We start from the raw sequence: 21,587 nt of genomic DNA on the forward strand, positions 1-21,587 counted from the left end.
GGAGAAACAGGCTTCTCAACGAGCAGGGAGCCCAATGTGGGGCTCAATCCCTGGACCCTGTGATCATGACCTGAGCTGATGGCAGACGCTTAACAACTTAAGCCATGCAGGCGCCTGTACCAAGTTTTAAAAATCATGTATGCTACCAAGCATTATTTGACCTGGACACCCGAAACAAAAAACAAAACACCATCTCAGGAACGCTCTCATTCATTCTTCCTCCCCTGTAAAAACTAACCCTCAAGGTGCAGATCCGGTGAAGAGGAAGACCAGCCAATCTACCCCCACCTAAGAACATTATATTTCCAGATCACGAAATAAACAGCACTCAACACCTTCAGTTCTGCGCTATTTTCTCTTCTTTATTAACCAAACTGCAGGTTTCAGTCAGACTCGCAATTTTATTAGAGTAAAAACCAAACTTCACTGGTCTCTTTAGGGAGAACAGTTCAGTTTGCAAGCTGCAAACTTTCAATCGGGCCTTCTCAGTCACGCTTCTGGGACCATGGGTTGGGGCGGGCGGCTGCCTAGCAGGAGTCGTCATCGTCAAGGTCGCTAACAGGTACAGGACCGCTGGTGGGATCAAGGGTGGTGGCAGCGGTGGTACCAACAGCCGCCAACACGCCTCCGCCGTAGTAGTAATTCAGGTAGCGGCTCAGCAGCACACTCTGCGCCACGACATTGGTGCTGTGGCATACGAACAGCAGCAGGTTTCGAGGCTGTACATGGTAGGCGAAACGCATGAAGGCCATCGAGTAGAAGATGAGCGCTACTGTCATACGGCCACTCATGATTTCAGGTGATGCGTTCATGTCCTTAAAGGCAGCCAGCGGAAGGCCATAGTTGGCCACGGGACCCCAGAAGTGAGTGCTGGCCAGGTAGTTCCGGAACTCCTTGGTCTGCGTATAGCCCCTCGCACTCCGCCACAGTGCCGCCACCATCTCCATGATCTCCAAGGCATGAGAGCGCCTACTCCGCACAGCGTGGGCCCGTGACCTCGCGCCTTTGCGTGGTTGCCATAAAGTGCTCCACACAGCATGTGCGGCTGTCGTGCGTGCCCGTGGCGCGGGAGGTATAGCCACGCCCCCGCACCTTCCCGTGACTGCAGTAAAGTGCGTTGGACAGACACATGCTGCTGTCAGATACGCCTTTAGGGGCGAGAGGCGTGGCTTCACCGTCACGCCTGAGCAGGACGGCCATAAAGGGTGCCCCGCGTGAACCCTGTCGTGTGTGCGTGTATTTCTGTTTCTCTGGCAGCCTCATCCTCCGCTCGCCCTTGTGCTGAGATCACCGTAAAACTCCCAGGGCTCCGTGCGCCACCCAGGGAGGTGAGTGTCCAGCTGTGTGCTTCTCCTCGGTATACAAAGGGAAGCTTTGATTGTTCTGTCCGGTCTGTGGGCAGTGTGGACTAGATGTGATACAATATCGTTAAACCAGGTACACAAATTTAATCCTTACACAATTTTCCTGAGTGTTGCAGCTATAGTAACGTTTCACCCCTAAACATTTCCGCGTCTGGCTCTTAACAAGGACATTTCCCTACTTAATTACAGTACAATAATCCACTCAGATACTTTTATGTACAGTACTATTTAATATGAAGTGCATACTTAAATTTTAGAGTTTTGTGGCTGTTTCTTTTCTTTTTTGTTGGAAGAGGGTGATCCAGTCAAGATTCACATTTAGTTACCTCTTAGTTACCTCTAGATTAATCTTCCTTAGTGTAGAGGAGTTCCCAGCATTTTTTCTTTTTATGACATTGATATTTTTGCGAAAAGTACAAGTCAGTGATTTTTCAGAATATCCTTAATTTGCATTTATATGTTTTCTCATAAATAAACATTTGGGGGCAAGAATACTACACATGTGATGGTGTGTCCTTAGTGCATCACAGTGGAAGGCACGTGATGTTACTTTGTTCTATCATTGGTGATATTAAGTTTGATTTTTTGTTGTTGTTGTTGTTTGTTTGATTTTGTTAAGGCTCTGTCTGCCAGGTTTCTCCCCTCTATAATCACCAAATAATCCAAACTCTCTTAGAGAGTTTATGGAAGTTCTACTCCAACAGTCTTTCACCTAATAGTTAATATCCATTGATTAAAATTTTTTTTTAAGATTTTATTTATTTATTTGACAGAGATCACAAGTAGACAGAGAGGCAGGCAGAGAGAGAGGGGAAAGCAGGCTCCCCGCTGAGCAGAGAGCCCGATGTGGGGCTCAATCCCAGGATCCTGAGATCATGACCTGAGCCACCCAGGCGCCCCCATTGATTAAAATTCTTAATGACGAAACTGATGATTATTTTCCATGTGTTTTCTATTTTTTCTCATTGAAAATAACTTGAAAAGTAATTAAGTATACATTGAGGTAACTAATACTTTAGTGATTTATGAACAAGACCATGGTATCTTTAAAAATTAGTACATTCATTATCTTTATTTACATCCCAAATATTTCTCAGCTGTAGCTTAAAATATATGGTATAACCATTGCTCAAAAGGAAAACAGCATTTTTAGATAACCTTTTTAAAATGCTGGGCTTCCAAATAGAGATGACTAGTATACTAGTGTAAATTAGTTCAGTGTAAGTTTGAATCAATAAATCAGCAGCCGTGAATTGAAAGACATTTTAGACCTATACTGTCAGATGCTCGATCCCCCAGTGTCCTAAAAGAAAGGTAGGTTATCACTCCTATCTGCAAAAAAAACTTTCAATACTTGTAGATCTTCTCACTTGGGTTGCTACTTCACTTTGATTACCTATTGCTGTGTAATAGATCACCCTAGAACTTAGTGGCTGACAACAGTCCTTTTACTCACACATTTGCACATTGGGTGGGACTCAGTAACTGTCATTATTACCACTTGGAGCAGCTCAGTTTAGGGCTGGAAGATCCACTTTCAAAATGGCTTACTAATATGGCTAACCAGTTAACACTGCTTGTTGGCTAGGTGCTCAGCTGGGACTGTTGGCTGGGAGGCCTCTGCTCCTTTCCACAAGCTGCTTATACTTCCTCACAGTATGAAGGCTGAGCTCCAAAAATAAGTATAACAGGAGAATAAAATAGAAGCTATGTGGTAGGCAGAATTTTACCCCCAGTGACCCTTGCCCTGGCATACCTCCCCTTGATTTGGGTGGAACCTATGAATATGATTAGATTTCACTCCCACGATTATATGACACAAGGGATTTTGCAGGTGTAAGTAAGTCCCAAATCAGTTGACCTTAAGATAGGGAGAGTCTGCACGTGGGCCTGATCTAATCGCTTGAGCCATTTCAATCTGGGTCCGTTCTAGAAGCCAGGGACTGAGGATGTCAGAGATTTGAAGTGTGAAAAGGATTAGATGTGAGGGAGATTATCTACAGCTGGCTTTGAGGGTGGAGGTGGCCGTGTTAGCAAGGAATTTGGGTAGCCTTTAGGAGCTGAGAGTGCAGCCTCCACTGACAGCCAGCAAGGACAGGCAGACCTCAAGTCCTACAACCACAAAGAACTGAATTCTGCCAACAACGTTGGGAGCTTGTAAGCAGATTTTCCCCTAGACCCTCTGAGAACTCAGTTCAGACAACACCTTTAATTCATCCTTGTGAAACTATGAACAGAGAACCCAGCCATGCTCTGCCTATAATTCTGACCTATGGACTGAGCTAATAAGTGGGTATAAGCCATTAAGTTTGTGGGTAATCTATTGTGCTGCAATAGGAAACCAGTATCAGAGAGATTGGCTTTTGTGATCTAGCCTCAGAAGTCACATAACATTGCTTTCTCTAGTCACAAGCCCGCCCCAGTTCAGTGAGAGAAGACATAGACCCACCTCTCCAAGTTAGGAGTATCAGAGTCACACTTTAAGAAGATCACGTGGGATGGGAAATATTGTGGCCACCTTTGGAGAATGTAGTTTACCATATTACTTAACTTGAAATCACATAATTCTGTTGAAGTTGAAAGGATCTCATGTATTATCTGTAAAATAGGAATAGTGGTCTCTACCTCATAGCAGGAGATTTCACTGTATTAATCCTTTTTCAGTGCTTACTGTAGGGCTTGGTATATAAGTGCTCCGTACATTTCTACCCTCTTCATTGTCATCCACTCCAACCCCCTCATGTTACAAATAAGGCATGAAGCCTTAAGACATCGTCATTGCCAGGGTGACAGTGAATTTGCAGTAGACCAGGATTAAGGTTTCTTATTTCTCCCATTAGTCCTCTGTACACATCACTTTATTTATTTTATTTTATTTTATTTTTTATTTTTGGTTTTATTTTTATTTTATTTTATTTTTTAAATTTAATTTTTTGTTTTTATTTATTTTATTTTCTTCTCTTTTCTTTTTTCTTTTTTTAATTTATTTTATTTTTTTTTAAGATTTTATTTATTTATTTGACAGAGATCACAAGTAGGCAGAGAGGCAGGCAGAGAGAGTGGGGGAAGCAGGCTCCCCCGCCGAGCAGAGAGCCCGATGTGGGGCTTGATCCCAGGACCCTGGGATCATGACCTGAGCTAAAGTCAGAGGCTTTAACCCACTGAGCCACCCAGGCGCCCCTTAATTTATTTTTTATTGTGTCTCTTTTTCTTTTTTTTTCCGTTTCTTTGACAGAGACAGCACAAGCAGGAGGAGTGGCAGCAGAGAGGGAGGGAGAAGCAGGCTCCCCGCTGGGCAGGGAGTACTATGCAGGGCTCAGTCCCAGGACCCTAAGATCACAACCTGAGCCAAAGGCAGACGCCCAACCAACGGAGCCACCATGGGCTCCAGGCACAAATCACTTTAACATCTGATGTGTTCTGTCTTTCCAACTAAGTTGTTAAGTTCCCCCAGACCAGGGAAAATATCACCAAAGAAACTGTTCCTTCTCCCCATGAACCTTTTGCATGTGCTGACTAGACATGGTCCAAATTGAACGTGACAAGGTCTGCCTTTCAGTGGGGCCTTTTACAGCTAGGGGGATGGAGGTACAGACAATTTGTGACTTTCCTGGTTGGTTCCAGGCCAGTACAAGCAGGCTGAATACAGTCCTCGTATAAGGTTTGTGCCTTCTAGATATTTGTTGGTGGTTAGAGTTGCAGTGAACGGCCCCATCGAAGCATACAGCATTGTCATGGAGCTTGGCCAGCACTTGAAGAGAGGAAGCATACAGGGCTAGGAATGAGCAAAGCTATCAAGAATCCTACCTGACTGAGGCAAAAATGGTCCCAAAGAGTTTTAGGATTAGAGAACATAAGTAATGTTACCGAACCCAAGCTCGACTGCCCACTGCCTGAAAGGCCAGTACTCAAGAGATGAGTATTGACTGGAAAGGAATATGAATTTTATTCAGGTGGCCGGCCCCCTGGGGAGAAGGCAGAGCCTTGTCCAAAAGCCAACTCTGAGGTTTCTGCCTGGCCCAGAGATTTTTAAAGAGATTTAATCAGTTAAGGGAGTGCAGTGGTCTGTGGCATTTTTTGATTATGTGCAGACTCCACGAGGCCAGTTACAGAGTTCTCTCAGTGCTCGGGGGTTGTGCAGGAAGTTCTAGAAGTTCCTTGGTGCCCCGCGGGGTAGGGAAGTGGGGGCGGGGAAGGGATGATGCAAGAAGGTCTGGTTCCTTGGTACTTTGGTGGTTGTGCAAGAATACAGTGTTCTTTCTGCAGAGGAAGGCAGGGGCTGCAGATGCAGAGGATGGTCCGTAAAGTCATTTATGTGACCTTAAAAAGGAAAAACATTTTGCTAAAAGATGTTTTAGCTCATCAGAAAGCTGAGGCAGCCTCAGACAGACTTGTTGGCCTCTGTGGCCTGGGAAAGTTCTGGTCCTGCACTCCCCAAGGCCAGTGGTCTGCAAATCTCAAAGAAAGTAAATTAGTTCTGTGACATATCAAAGGCCTCAGGTCAGCAAGCCTGGAGTGTGCTAACCTGAAGCAGGTTAACCCATAAGCCCGGCTGGGTGCTACGACGCTAATGCTGGCCCGTGACTACCCTTCCCTACAGGTAAATTAGCCTCGCTGTGTATTTCACTGCCTTTTAATGGAGGAGACTAAACAACTGACGGTTTATCATTAAATAATATCTCTTTACCATTAATATTATCGGAGGTGGTGTTTCTTCTACATAAAGCGGTCTGAGTCTGCTGTGTGACTCAGCCTAGAGACATTAACCTGAACATAGTAAGCTCAGAGGGGAGAAGACACCTAAATAACAAAGATGGATTCAGATCTCTGCCCAGCTCCCACTCCTACCCAAGATCGCAGCACACAGGGTCCTGTGAGATCCTGCCTGACATTAACAGCTCTAGCCCAACAGGACCCTTCAGTGCGTTCCCATGCAGTAGATTATAGAGAGCATACCTTTTTATTTTAACTGCTCTTCTTAACTTTCCATTGTGAAATAATTTCGAACTCATAGAAAAGTTAAAACCGTTTCAAACAAGTATAAGAAAGCACGAAGTGTCAAAAAAAAAAAAAAAACACCCACATATCCTTCACCCAGATTTACCAACTCTCAACATTGTGCAATATTTTCTGTGAAGTTTTCTCTTCCTTGAAGGTTATTTCTTAAGAACATCAGTGTACATTTCCTAAGCACATGGAGGCTCATGACTTTTTTTTTTAAGATTTTATTTATTTATTAGAATGCGGGATGAGAGAGTGAGCATGTGTCGGGGTAGGGCAGAAGGAGAGGGAGAAGCAGACTCCCCACTGAGCAGGAAGCCTGATGTGGGGGCTCAATCCCCAGGACCGTGGGATCAGGACCTGAGCCGAAAGCAGACACTTAACCAGCTGAGCCACCCAGGCGTCCCTCATGACTGTCTGTTACATTACCACAGTACATCCATCAGAATCCAGACTTTTTTTTTTTTAAAGATTTTATTTATTTATTTGACAGACAGAGATCACAAGTAGGCAGAGGGGGGGGGGGAAGCAGGCTCCCCGCTGAGCAGAGAGCCCGATGTGGGGCTCCATCCCAGGATCCTGAGATCATGACCTGAGCCGAAGGCAGAGGCTTAAACCACTGAGCCACCCAGGCGCCCCCAGAATCAAGACATTTAACAGCATAATACCGTAATCTGCAGTCCTTCTTCACATTTTGTTCATTGTCTCCATAATGTCCTGTATCACAGTTCTCTTTTTCTAGCCCAGGATCCAGACAGGGATAACACACTGCATTTAATCATGATGTCTCTTTTATCTCCTTCCATCTAGAACAGTTCTGCCTTCCTCTGCCTTTGTTTGTGGTTCATGACCTTGACATTTTAGGAGAGTACAGGCCTGCTATTTGATAGAATGTCTCTCATTGGGTTCATTTGATGTTTCTTCGTGACTGTCCTCAGGGTTCATTTTGGGCAGGAACCCCACAAGAGTGTTGTGTCCCCAGTGCAGCAATCACATTAGCAGGCATGTGATGTCTGTATGTCTGGTGATAGTAAGGCAGTATTTGCTGGGTTTCCCCACTGTAAACTCTGTTTTCCCCTTTGTAATAGGTAGTTTGTGGGGGAGATATTTTGAGACTATGTAAATACCTCTTTTCTTTTTAAGATTTTTTTTTTTAATTTATTTGACAGATCACAAGTAGGCAGAGAGGCAGGCAGAGAGAGACAGGAGTAGGAGGCAGGCTCCCTGCTGAGCAGAGAGCCCGATGCGGGACTCAATCCCAGGACCCTGAGATCATGACCTGAGCCGAAGGCAGAGGCTTTAACCACTGAGCCACCCAGGCACCCCGTAAATATCTCTTTTCTCATCGAATATTTAACGTACTAATTTTAGCATCATTGTTGATTCTTGCCTAAATTAAGTATTACTTTAATGATAGCGACATTCTGTTTTCTATTTTTTTAATTTTATTTTTTTATTTTTTAAAGATTTATTAATTTGAGAGAGAGTGCACGTGCATGCATGCAGGCGAATGAGCAGGGTGGTGTGGGGGGTGGAAGCAGAGGGGGAGAGAACCCTGAACCAGACTCCCTGCTGAGCACGGAACCCAACCTGGGGCTTCATCCCAGGATCCCCAGATCATGACCTGACCTGAAACCAAGAGTCTGACACTTGAGGGACTGAACCACCCAGGCACCCTGGCAACATTGTATTTTTTAAATGATTTTATGTCTTCCGTTTTGTTTTTTTTTTAAAGGCTTTATTTATTGGGGCGCCTGGGTGGCTCAGTGGGTTTAGGCCTCTGCCTTCGGCTCAGGTCATGATCCCAGGGTCCTAGGATCAAGCCCTGCATCGGGCTCTCTGCTCTGCGGGGAGCCTGCTTCCTCCTCTCTCTGTGCCTGCCTCTCTGCCTACTTGTGATCTCTGTCTGTCAAATAAATAAATAAAATCTTAAAAAAAAAAAAAAGGCTTTATTTATTTATTTGAGAGAGAGAGAGACAGACAAAGATAGTGACAGAACAACCAGGGAGGTGAGGGAGAAGCAGGCTCCCCAGTGAGCAGGGAGCCCGACATGGGGCTTGATCCCAGGATCCTGAGATCATGTCCTGAGGCAAAGGCAGATGCTTACCTGACTGAGCCACCCAGGCACCTCTTTTTTAAAAAAATTTTTTTAAAGAATTTATTTGAGGGCGCCTGGGTGGCTCAGTGGGTTAAGCCGCTGCCTTCGGCTCAGGTCATGATCTCAGGGTCCTGGGATCGAGTCCCGCATCGGGCTCTCTGCTCAGCAGGGAGCCTGCTTCCCTCTCTCTCTCTCTCTCTCTGCCTGCCTCTCTGTCTACTTGTGATCTCTCTCTATCAAATAAATAAATAAAAAATCTTAAAAAAAAAAAAAAAAGAATTTATTTGAGAGAGAGTGCATGTGAGAGAGAGCACAAGCCGGGGGAGCAGCAGGCAGAAGAAGCAGCAGACTCTTCACTGAACAGGGAGCCCGATGCGGGGCACGATCCAAGGACCCCAGGATTATGACCTGAGCCGAAGGCAGACATTTAACTGACTGAGCCACCCAGGCATCTCGTATCTTCTGGTTTAAAAGAAAAGTAAAAAATGTACTTCATTAAAGTTGCCCTGAAATGCTGGCCAACATTTACAAAACATATGCCTATTTATGAATTACAGCTGTGGAAACTGAACATTTAGGACTTGGGTATTTAATGAAAAAGATTTTTTTTTTTTTTTTTGGCCACATCTATGCTGATATCCTTGGAGTATTTGCTCTTAAATTCTACCAAAGGGAATAAATAGCAGAGTGCCTCAGGAGAAGCTGGATGAATAAAACAATAGGCGGATATATTCAGTTACTGCTGAAAGTAATTTTAGAGCCGTCTGTGGCCCAGATTCTCATCTTTTGCCTTTATGTGTGCTCTTTTCCCTCCTGTGAATACCGTGGCTGAAGGCTGGGCGGGTGCATCTTTCTGTGGCTGGGAGAGTGTCAGTTAAGTGTGTTGATCTCACTTTCTCTACCTATAAAGCGTGTCGTAGCTGGTCCGGGTCCAATCAAGAGGCAGGAGGGGTATGTTGGGTCTGGCCCCCAACAAACTGCTGGTTTTGTGGGGTTTCTGCCCTAGTCACATGTCCTCTGATCAGGCCGCTGGTGAGCAGAGCAGGAGGCTACAGAGCCATCTCCTGCCAGGGCCCCACTGGAGGGTCCTGCCATCGGAGCTAGTGCAATGCTGCCTTCTCAGACTTAGTAGTCTTTGCCCCAGAAATGAAATGAACCTCCCCTTTTTTTAACCTTTGAGTGAGTGGATCATCCAGTATTTTAAATTCTACAGAAACAGAACTTTGAATGGTGAAAACTTGTTTGGAAAGTATTTCACGTTTACCGAAAAGTTGTAAGGATACATAAGCCTGGGGTGCCTGGGTGGCTCAGTGGGTTAAAGCTTCTGCCTTTGGCTCAGGTCATGATCCCAGGGTCCTGGGATTGAGCCCCGCATCGGGCTCTCTGCTCAGCAGGGAGCCTGCTTCCTCCTCTCTCTGTGCCTGCCTCTCTGCCTACTTGTGATCTTGGTCTGTCAAATAAATAAACAAAATCTTTTAAAAAAATTTAAAAAAAGAATACGTAGACCTTTTTACTCAGATTCACCAATGGATTCCATCAGGGAGGCAGGGGTACTGTGAGCGAGAAGGGATTTATTATAGGGACTAGACGGAACAGAGCCATGGAAGGAGCTGGGGAGGTGACGGTGTCTGAAAGGGGGGACCTGGAGGGCAAGAGATCACTGACCAGTTATCGTGAGGAGCCAGGCCCGTTCAGCTGCCAAAGCAGGGTCTAGGGCGCTGAAAAGGAGGCTGGCAGACAGGCCCAGGGGGTTTGTTGCCTCTAGGGTGCTATAGCCAGGAGTCTGGCGATGGGCCTGCGGAAAGGGGGGCACTGTTGCTCAGTGAGGAAGAAGAGCTGGCCACAGAGCAGAGCCTAGAACAAGCTGGAATCTGCCAGCAACTCTGCGTCCCTAACCCTGAACGCCTTCAGAGTCCCGTGTTACTTCTGAGCGCCAGATCTCTGCCGTGGAACTGTAAGGGAAGGAGGCTTCTGGAAAATTGGGTTCTGGCTCAGCCATGCTGACACAGTACAGGGCACCCCCACCAACTTAAAACTTTGCTGAGTTCGGGGCACCTGAGTGGCTCAGTGGGTTAAAGCCTCTGCCTTTGGGTCAGGTCATGATCCCAGGGTCCTGGGATTGAGCCCCGCATCAGGGCTCTCTGCTCAGCGGGGAGCTCGCTTCCCCACCCCAGCCCCCCACCGCCTGCCTCTCTGCCTACTTGTGATCTTGGTCTGTAAAAAAAAAAAAAAAAAAAGGTCTTTAAAAAAATAAATAAAACTTTTCTGAGTTTTATCATTTTCTTTTTAGGGGTGTGTATGTGCACACGCGCATGTGTGTTATATATATCTGTGTCCGAACACACATTACTGTGTATTTTATCCAAACCATTTGAGAGAAGAACAAAGAGCTTCTCTCACGTAACCACAATAATCTTTGATGTAACATTGTTTACAATACATTTTGTCATTTTAGGCCCGATTTCAGTTTTGTCACCTGTCCCAATAATGTCCTTTATAGCATTCTTTCCTTCAGTGCAGGGTTCCATCCAGTATCACGCAGGACATTTCCTCTGGAACAGTTCCCCAGCCTTTCTTTACTTTTTATGACTTGGCCATTTTTGAAGAGCTCAGGCCAGGTATTTTCTAGAATTGGTCCTCAGTTGGGGCCTGCCTGTTGTTTCCTCACAGATTCAGGTTATACTTTCTCAGCTGCAGCACCGTCAGGGGTCTGTGCCCTCAGAGCATCCCATCCACAAGCGCGGGCCTGTCTGCCCCGAGCCGTTGTGGGCGTCTGGGTACCTGGTCAGAGCCTTGTCTGGTTTCTCCACTGCGGAGTTCCAGCTTTGCCCCTTGCAGCTAATAAACGGTCCATGGATGGTTCTCGTCCAAATCAGTATTTACTGTGACGGATGCAAGGTGAGGCTTTTCCAGTGCTACCAGTCCTTGCATATCTATGTCAGCACTGCTGTCGGGAAGCGTCTCCTGTCTCCCCGCCATCTGTGTACTTACCTATTGTTCATACAGTCTTGTGGATTCCCATTTTATTCTGTGGGTCGGAATCCTTTACTGTCGTCTTAATCTTGATGCTCCAGTTGGTCTGTATTTGGACAGTGGGAGCCCTTTGAAGCTGTCTTCTCTGACCCTGGCATTAAATGACACAAAAAGATACACCCGGCAAAGGCTGTTCCCTCCTAGATGTATTCCATGCCGTCCACCCTGCCACGCATGCGCACGCCGTGCACGCGTGTGCGCGCGCACACACACACACATTTTAGGTAACTACATTGTTTTGTGGTTCATCCTTCCTATGTTTCCTTTTGCAAAAATAAGGAGATGCATGCATATTTACTTATTTCCCCTTTCTTACACAAATGGGAACAGACTATATTCTTTTTCACTTTATGATGTGTCTTGGAAACTACGCCCCTATCGCCTCGTAGGGATCTTCGACCTTCTTTTTGTTTCCTGCTACATAGTACTCCGTCATGTGGGTGTGGTATCGTTTATTTAGCCAGTATCCTTCATTTAGACAGTTTCTGTTTTGCAAATACGATTAATAATGAGTATCCTTGCGCATGTGTATTTTCTTGCTATAGGTGTATTTTAAGAGTAAGGCCCTAGAGGGGCGCCTGGCTGGCTCAGAAGAGTGTGGGACTCTTGATCACAGGGTTGTAAGTTCAAGCCCCAACGTGGGTATAGAGATTACATACATACATATATACATAAACTTAAAAATTTTTATTTATTTGACAGACTGCAAGCAGGGGGAGCATTAGGGAGAAGGAGAAGCAGGTTCCCTGCCAAGCAGGGAGCCTGATGCAGGCCTCAATCCCAGGGCCCCCCGGGATCATGACTTGAGCCAAAGGCAGACGCTTAACCGACTGAGCCACGCAGGCGCCCCACTTTAAAAATTTTTTGAACAAAAATAAGACCCTAGAAATGTTACTGCTGTCTCAGAGGGTAAACACAAATATAATCTTGTCAGATGTTACCAAATTTGCCTTCCATTTTGCATTTGCACAATGCACAGGAGTGTCTCTTACTCCACAGCCTTGTCAACAGAATGTATGGTCAAGCTTCAGAATGTTTGCTGATGTGATAGTTGAGAAGTGGTATCTCATGGCCGGTTTTTTAAAATACATGTATATGTACATACATATACTTACATGTATACATATAGAAAAATATGTATAGCAGCAGTATTGAGGCATAATCCACATGCTGTGCAATTGATCCATTTGGGGTGCACAGTTCAGTGCTTCTCAGTATATTCACAGAGCTGTGCCTCTATCACCACAGTCGATTCTAGAACATTTCTATCACCCCAACAAGAAACCCTATACCTATTAGTAGTCCCCTCATTCTTCCTTCCCTAAAGCCCTTGGCAACCTCTAAACTACTTTCTGACTCTAAGAAGTTGCCTGTTGTGGACATTTTAGATGAATGGAAGCAATAATGTGACTTTTATGTCTGGCTTCCTCCACTTAGCTTATTGGCTTCAAGGTTCATCGTGCTGCGGCCTGTAATACTACTCCGTTCCCGTTCCTGCCAGAATACTGGTCCCTGTATGCGGGGACCGCGTTTCATTTGTCCACGCATCCATGGATGGGCATTTGGGTTGTTTGCACGTTGGGCTATTGTGAGTAATACCACTGTGGACATTTGTGTACCAGTTTTTGTGTGGACGTATGTTTTCATATATCTTGGCTGGATACCTAGGAGCGGACTTGCTGGGTCGTATGGTAACCCTGTTTAATATTTTGAGGAGTTTCTAGACTGTCTTCCAAAGAGCCTGCTGTTCTTTACAGTCCCGCCAGCAGTGCACAAAGGTTCCTTCCTCCACAGCCTTGCCAGCCCTTGTTACTACCTATCTTTTTTTTATAGCCATCCTAGTCGGTGTTCTCAATAGTTTTAATTTGCACTCTTATTATGAGTGAATTTCTTTTTGTATGCTTAAGGGTCATCTTAATATCTGTTTTTTTAAGATTTTATGTATTGAGAGACAAAACACAAGCAGGGGGAGGGGCAGAAGAGGAGGGAAAAGCAGACTCCCCACTGTGTGGGGACCCCAGGGCGGGCTCAGTCCCAGGATCCTGATATTGTGACCTGAGCTGAAGGCAGATGCTTCACTGACTGAGCCACCCAGGCACCCCCATTTTAATATCTTTTTAGGGGAATTGTCTGTTCATGTCTTTGGCTCATTTCCAAATAGGAATTTGGGGCTTTCCCCCGCAATTTGGAAAGCTCTTTATTAGAGATATTAGTATCTTTATCTGTGATGTAGGTTGCAAATATTTTTTCCTTATCATTTGTCTTTTGACTTTTTTTTTTAAAGATTTTATTTATTTTACAGAGAGAGAGAGAGAGAGATCACAAATAGGCAGAGAGGCAGACAGAGAGGGGGAAGCAGGCTCCTCGCTGAGCAAAGAGCCCGATGTGGGGCTCGATCCCAGGACCCTGAGATCATGACCTGAGCTGAAGGCAGAGGCTTAATCCACTGAGCCACCCAGTTGCCCCGTCTTTTGAGTTTTTAATGGTGTTTTTGGCATTTTGTTTTAAAGATTTTATTTATTTGAGAGAGCACATCGGGTGGGGCAGAGGGGGAGGGAGAAAGAATCTGAAGCAGACTCTGTACTGAGTGCGGAGGCAGACGTGGGGCTCAGTCCCACCCCTGTTAGATCATGACCTGAGCTGAAACCAAGAGTCAGATGCTTCCCTGACTCTGCCACCCAGGCGCCCCAGCAGCGTTATTCATGCTAGCCCCAGATCGTGAATAGATAGACGAAGTGTGGTATATCTGCACAAGGAGTATCATTCAACAATAAAAAAGAACAAACTGTGGACACATGCTATGACATAAACAACATATGCCCAGGGCGCCTGGGGGGCTCAGTTGGTTAAGTGACTGCCTTCAGGTCAGGTCATGATCCTGGAGTCCCAGGATCGAGTCCCGCATTGGGCTCCCTGCTCAGCGGGAAGTCTGCTTCTCCCTCTGACCCTCTCCCCTCTCATTCTCTCTCTCTCTCTCATTCTCTCTCTCTAATAAATACATAAAATCTTAAAAAAAAAAAAAAAAAGTATGCCCAGTGAAGGAAGCCACACACAAGAGACCCTATACCACATGATGCCATTTATATAAAATGTCCAGAAAAGTGGGGGCATCTGGGTGGCTCAGTGGGTTAAAGCCTCTGCTTTCGGCTTAGGTCATGATCCCAGGGTCCTGGGATCGAGCCCTGCATCGGGCTCTCTGCTCAGCAGGGAGCCTGCTTCCCTTCCTCTCTCTCTGCCTGCCTCTCTGCCTAGTTGTGATCTCTGTCAAATAAATTTAAAAAAAAAAATGTCCAGAAAAGGCAAATCTGTTGAAACAGAAAGATTAGGGGTTGTAGGGGTGGGGGAGGATAGGATTAACAGGAAATGTACATAAGGGATCTTATTGGGCTAATGAGAATGCTCTAAATTGACTGATGGTGATGTTGTACAACTTGGTAAATTTACAAAAACATCATTATACATTTGAAATAGATACGTAATATCTAAAATATGCCTCAATAAAAATTTTTAAAAGATTTTGTTTGAGAGAAAGAACACAAGCTGGGAGAGACCCAGAAGGAGAGAGGGAAGCAGGCTCCCTGCTGAGCAAGGAACATGATTTGGGGCTTGATCCCAGGACCCAGGGATCATGACCTGAGCCGAAGGCAGATGCTTAACTGGCTGAGCCACCCAGGTGTCCCTCAATGAACATTTTAAAATTCACATTCTTAGATAGCCAAATTTATCAACATTTTCCTTTATTGGATCTGGGATTTTGGTGCAATAGAAACAGAAAAGCTGTTTCCTACTCTTGGGCTATGAAATAATCCTGTTTTCTTCTACTGCTTGTGTGGTCTCTCTCTTTAAAATTTAGATCTTTAATCCATTTGGAGTTTATTCTTGTCTCTGCTGGGAGATCTGGGAGTAGTTTTATCTTTTCACAATCGGGTACCCTGTTGCCCCAGCCTCATTTATTAAAAAGTCCACTGATTTGACATGCTACCTTTATCTTCTACTAAATGTCTCTCTTCTAGATCTTCTGTTCTATTCCATTGGTTTGTCTGTGAATGGACCAGTACTGTACTGTTTTAATCATAGGGGCTCTAGGTTTCCATATCGGGTAACACTAGTTCAGCCTTCTAACCCTTCCTTTTTAGTGTTTTCTTAGTTTTCCATACATAAACTTTAGGATCTCCTTGTCCAGCTCCATAAAAACATTTTTATTTTCGTTGGGATAGCATTAAATTAATTTAGGGAGAACAGACTTTTTTAGGATGTGATTCTGGGTTGAATTTTGTCCACCAAAAGGACATGTTGAAGTCCTAACCCCTGGTACCACGGGAGTGACCTCATTTGGGAATAGGATCACTGCAGATAGAATGAGTTAAAATGAGATCCTACTAGAGTAGGATGGGCCCTTCACTATAACCATTCTTCTTTTTTTTTTTTTTTAAAGATTTATTTATTTATTTGATGGAGAGAGAGAGATCACAAGCAGGCAGAGAGGCAGGCAGAGAGAGAGGGGGAGAAGCAGGCTCCCTGCTGAGCAGAGAGCCCAATGCGGGACTCGATCCCAGGACCCTGAGATCACAACCCGAGCCAAAGGCAGAGGCTTAACCCCCTGAGCCACCCAGGCGCCCCTATAACCATTCTTCTAAGAAGGAATTCTGCCTTAAGACTGTAGCAGGCCTTCGGCTCAGGCCCTGATCCCAGGGTCCTGGGGTCGGGCTCTCTGCTCGGTGGGGAGCCTGCTTCCTCCTCTTGCTCTCTCCTTGCCCTCTGCCTACTTGTGATCTATGTGTCAAATGAATAAATAAAAATCTTAAAAAATTAAAAAAAAAAAAAAGACTATAGCAGGAGGGGCTCCTGGGTGGCTCAGTGATGAAGCGTCTGCCTTCAGCTCAGGTCATGATCCCAGGGTCCTGGGATTGAGCCCCACATGGGGCTCCCTGCTCAGGGGGGAGCCCACTTCTCTCTCTCATTCTGCCCCCTGCTTGTGTTCCCTCTCTCACTGTGTTTCTCTCTGTCAAATAAATAAACAAAAACCTAAAAAAAAAAAAAAAACTGTAACAGGAATAATACCTGAGTTCCTAGCCTGCTGGCCCCACCCCCACAATCACATGACTGTGGATTTCTTAAAAATACGTCTGTGCACATGTATGGATATATGCATGTGTAGAAACATTTTTTTTCATTTATTCTCTGAAGCGCACAAACTGGCATACATGTTTTCCTATTCAAAAGATGTCTTTTCATTTGTCAGGTTTATTTTTGTCTCTTTTTAGGAGTGTTTTAAAATTGAAACTTATTTCTTATATACATGATTCTTAAAGGGCAACCAGGGTAGATAAACTGTTCTTGGCTTGCATTTTCTTTCCTTGGCTTTCTTGAAAATGCTGTTCCATTGTTGCAATACTCTGTGTATTATGTCTGAGAATTCTGATGCCAGGCAGATTTTCTTATTCATGTAAGTAATTTGACCTTTTGCCTGGAAGCGCTGAAGATCTTTTGTGCTAAAAGTCTAAAATTGTATTAAGGTATGCTCAGAGTTGATAGATTCAGGTCAATTTTCCCCGAGTACATGGTGGGCCCTTTCAATATGCAGACTTGTTTTCTCTTATTTCTGAAAAGTTTTCTTGAACTAGAGTTTTAAAAAATTCTCTTCCATTGTTTTCCTTCAAGGACTCAAATTAAGTGTGTGTATGTTGGAGTTTTCTTTTTTTTTTTTTTTTAAGATTTTATTGATTTATTTGACAGAGATCACAAGCAGGCAGAGAGGCAGGCAGAGAGAGAGAGAAGGAAACAGGCTCCCTGCCGAGCAGAGAGCCCGATGTGGGGCTTGATCCCAGGACCCTGAGATCATGACCTGAGCCGAAGGCAGAGGCTTTAACCCACTGAGCCACCCAGGCGCCCCAATGTTGGAGTTTTCTTGAATGTTTTCTATATCGACCACTTTTTTTCTGAGCCTTTTTACTTCTTTATATGCTTTTCATTTTCTTGGGTCCCCCCCCCCATCTTTATTCAGTATTCTTTATTAGATTTTCATTTGACTCTGTTCTCCCTTGGGTGCCTTGTAATTTTATTCATTTATGTGATGGTTGTCTTTTACTTTGACTTCAATTTCTTTCCTGAGTTCAATCAGCTCTCTTGGATTTCTACCTGTTTTTTGTTCATTTCCATTCTTAGTTTTTACATTTCTGATTCTAGGAATTTTTTTTATACTGAAAAACATACTTAAGAGCATTTAACTCAGTTTGGATTTTTGTGTTGGGGTTTTCTTTTGCTTCATGACTGGCTTTTATGGGCAGAATTTTCATCAGCTGATTTTTGTTTTGTTCTTACAGTATTGTGCACTGAGTTTAATTCTTTTTCTACTCCCAGGCATTTTGTGGACAGAGTTCTTAGTTCAGGAGTACCTTCATCTTCCTCTCAAAGAGAAAAAAGGGTTGCCACACCAGGCAGGAGTGGGGTAGAGGGACAGACAGGGTTCTCCTGGGGCAGTGGTTCTATGCTACCTATGGTAAGGGACCAGTTTTTAATTTTTTTTAAATTTTTAAATTTTTTTATTTTTTTAGTATATGTGCTGCCAGAGTGAGCACCCAGTTTTTAATTTTCATTTCACTTCTGTTGTGGGGACCAGTATTTTTCGTAAAATACAATGAAAATGAATTACTCTGAAAACGAGTATTTTTAAGTGACCCCCAAAATACAAGCCCAGTTGTTTTATTTAACAGATAAAATTGCATTTTAATCAGTATAATCAGAAGAAACAAAGGAAAAAGTTATAAAAACTGTACACATTAATTGAAAGTGAACATATAGGCAATTAGTAATCACTATTATATTCGTAACTTGATCATTACACAGTTATAACTAAGTAACAGTTAATGGTTATGAGACAAAGCAATTCTCCCATATCTGATATCTATATGTACTTTGAGCAAAAAACCATGTAGATTATTTTTTAAAGTTTTAAATGTGACCAGTAAGCTTAGTTGCTTGTCAACTTACCTAATTCATGTTGGATGGAGGACAGTGCCACACGTAGGGGTGACACGGAACTGGATAACTTCTCTGTTTGTGTATGTATTTATAGTAGAGAAACTAGAGTTATGTTGACAGAAAGGAAAGAAGCTATTTTAAATAATTCAGCAAGCTCAGGGTATTTAATTTTCATCCAAACTTAAAGGAAGTGATGACTTAGTTCCAAAATAGGTCTTCACATCTTCAGTTCTAACAATTTGTGATGTAGAAGTTAAATTTTTGTACGTTGGGGTAACAGTTGGCAAACCTCAAAATACCTCCCACAAGGACATGGTTTTGTTTGCGTGACTGGGACGCAGCTCGTTCCGTGTGAGGCTCACCGTGCAGGCTTTACGCCCAGACTGCTCTGTGGTCTGTAGCGCATTCATCTGAGAGGAGTCTGCCGATCGCGTGTTTGGCTATCACGTGACGTCACATTGCAATAAAACTTCTTAGCACGGGTCCCCATTTCCGTACCTACCGCTACACAGACTGGAACAGCCCACAGTTTGGCGTCAGTCCGAGGGCCACTCCACGCAGCCCACTGAGTCTGCTGGCAAGTTTCTGGACGATTCCTTCAAACTTAAGGGATAGAGGGTTTCTGCGATGAGTGAAGGACTAGCTGAGATGTTCGCTGAAGGTAAAGGGAACATGAAAGGAGTAGACCAAGAAACGTCCTCTCAAATCCAACTCTGACCTCGTTCCCTTGTGAAGCAACGAGAGCAGCTCCCCCTAATTTCTCATGTCGTTGCGTGTGTATTTACGTATTCCAGCCAATACCACTTGTTCTTTCCTTACTTGTCCCCCTCCCCACCCATCTTCCTCTCCATCGTGTAAGTTTGCTGGTGATTAACTTGAAAATTCAGTCCATAAATATGTGGTACCAGAAAGTAAAGAAGTGCTCAGAAAATGATAGGGAGATGTCAGGAGGACATAGGAACCAACCAAAGGGTCCCCCAGTGACCAAATCTGGGACAACGATGCAACAAAAAGGACAGTATTGGATTGTGACACAGAGCCTAAGATCTCCATCAATTCATGCTGGTGTAAATAATGGAAGAAATAATGGGGAGAAGGGAAAGCTCTTTACAGAATTCCAATTAATAAATATAGAATGAGGGGGGCGCCTGGGTGGCTCAGTGGGTTAAAGCCTCTGCCTTTGGCTCAGGTCGTGGTCCCAGGGTCCTGGGATCGAGCCCCACATCGGGCTCTCTGCTCAGTGGGGAGCCTGCTTCCTCTCTCTGCCTGCCTCTCTGCCTACTTGTGATCTCTGTCAAATAAATCTTTAAAAAAATATATACAATGAGGGAAATAAAACATCATTATTTGGCAAACACCACAATAATTCTTTCAGGCAAGAATATCAGTATATGCTAGAATGGGTGAAAGATAACAAATGAAATATGTCTTTTTTTTTAAAGATGGATTTGTTTGATAGAGACACAGCGGGGGGGAACACGGGGGTGGGAGAGGGAGATGTATGGAGCCCGATGCGGGGCTCAATCCCAGGACCCTGAGATCATGACCTGACCTGAAGGCAGACACTTAACTGAGACACCCAGGTGCCCCTGTCTTTTTTTTTTTTTAATTTTATTTACGTATTTTAGAGATAGCACAAGTGAGGAGAGTGGGAGAGGGGAAAGAAGACAATCCTCAAGCAGACTCCCCGCTGAGTGCAGAGTCCAACATGGGGCTCGATTTCCCAACCCTGAGACCCTGACCTAAGTTGAAATCAAGTCAGATGCTTAACCTACTGAGTCATGCAGGCGCCCCACTTCTCCAGGATTCTTTCCAAAAGCATATAACCTGGATTTCATCATGAGCAGATATCAAACCCAAAGTGAAGGACATTCTGACCCTTACACTTCAAAAATAAACTCTCCCAGATTAAAGAAGCCTAAGGAAACACGAGAACTAAATGCATTGTATGCGTCTGAACTGGATTCTGGGCCAACAAAAGGTCCTTAGTAGGACAGTTGGTATAATTTCACCAAACTGTTACTGCTGTTTGCAACCAAGAAAACTAGGTAGGACATGTCCATGGGACGAGACAACCATGGGTCCACGCAGAGCTCCTTGAATTTAGTACTGTTGTTATATTAAGCCTTCACAAACCTTAGAACATGGTAGTGCACTTAAGGCTCATTTCCACAAACCTGGAGTATTACCATCCCCATGATGTCAATTTAAGAACTTTGATTTGGGGGGGTCCTGGGATTGCGCCCACGTCAGACTCCCTGCTCAGCAGGGAGTCTGCTTCTCCTTCTGCCCTCCTCCCCCATGCTCTCGCTCTCAAATAAATGATATCTTAAAAAATAAAACTGATTCAGAGAGTGAGGGATTTGCCCGAGACTGTTCAGCAATTAAATGGTGACATGGTGAACTGTAGGACTCTTGAGGCATTTTAAACCTAGTGCATCTAATGGCCTTCTCCAGCAACTGTTGTTCCAAGAAACCATCCCATAGTCTTTCTGTCACAAAAAGGCTACAAAGAAACTGCCCAAGCCCAAAGTTAGGAAGCTTGATGCCACTGCAGGACTCAGTAGGCCTGGCCACTGACCCCAGTTCCTGTGTCCCTTAGAAATTACTGAACAGGGGCACCTGAGTGGCTCAGTGGGTTAAAGCCTGTGCCTTTGGCTCAGGTCATGATCCCAGGGTCCTGGGATTGAGCCATGTATCAGGCTCTCTGCTCAGCGGGGAGCATGCTTTCCCCCCCTCTCTCTGACTACTTGTGATCTCTGTCAAATAAATGAATAAAATCTTTAAAAAAAAATTGAACATCCATTAAGAATTGAGCTCATGGCTTCCACTGGTACCAGTGAGAATGTGTTCAGATGACCATTCCTTCAAAACAGGCATAGCCAAAGAGTATAATTCAATTCTGTATCATTCCTAACCGAATTAGGCCCTAAGCAGTACTTAACACATACAGAATCTCAGTTTTTTATAAACCAGGAATAGTCTACCAATTAGATATAAAGGGATTGGGTTTTTTCAGCTTGTCGGTAGAAGTCTGTCATGAGTCTAGCTTTCCTGCCTCTCACACAAATCTCGACACTGTGATTTATGTTCCTGAACAAATTAGACTT

General features: G+C 44.4%; 1 protein-coding gene across 1 annotated transcript; it reads right to left on the bottom strand.

The window, feature by feature from the left end:
* Positions 1-347: 347 nt before the first annotated feature.
* MPC1L (mitochondrial pyruvate carrier 1 like) lies at positions 348-1,039 on the bottom strand. Its single transcript, XM_053447827.1, is given in 2 exon segments — positions 348-967; positions 970-1,039. Coding segments are annotated over 2 exon segments (510 nt in total). The 3' UTR covers positions 348-527.
* Between the last annotated feature and the right edge of the window lie 20,548 nt (positions 1,040-21,587).

This window comes from Lutra lutra, chromosome X (assembly GCF_902655055.1).
Source record: "Lutra lutra chromosome X, mLutLut1.2, whole genome shotgun sequence".
NCBI lineage: Eukaryota > Metazoa > Chordata > Mammalia > Carnivora > Mustelidae > Lutra > Lutra lutra.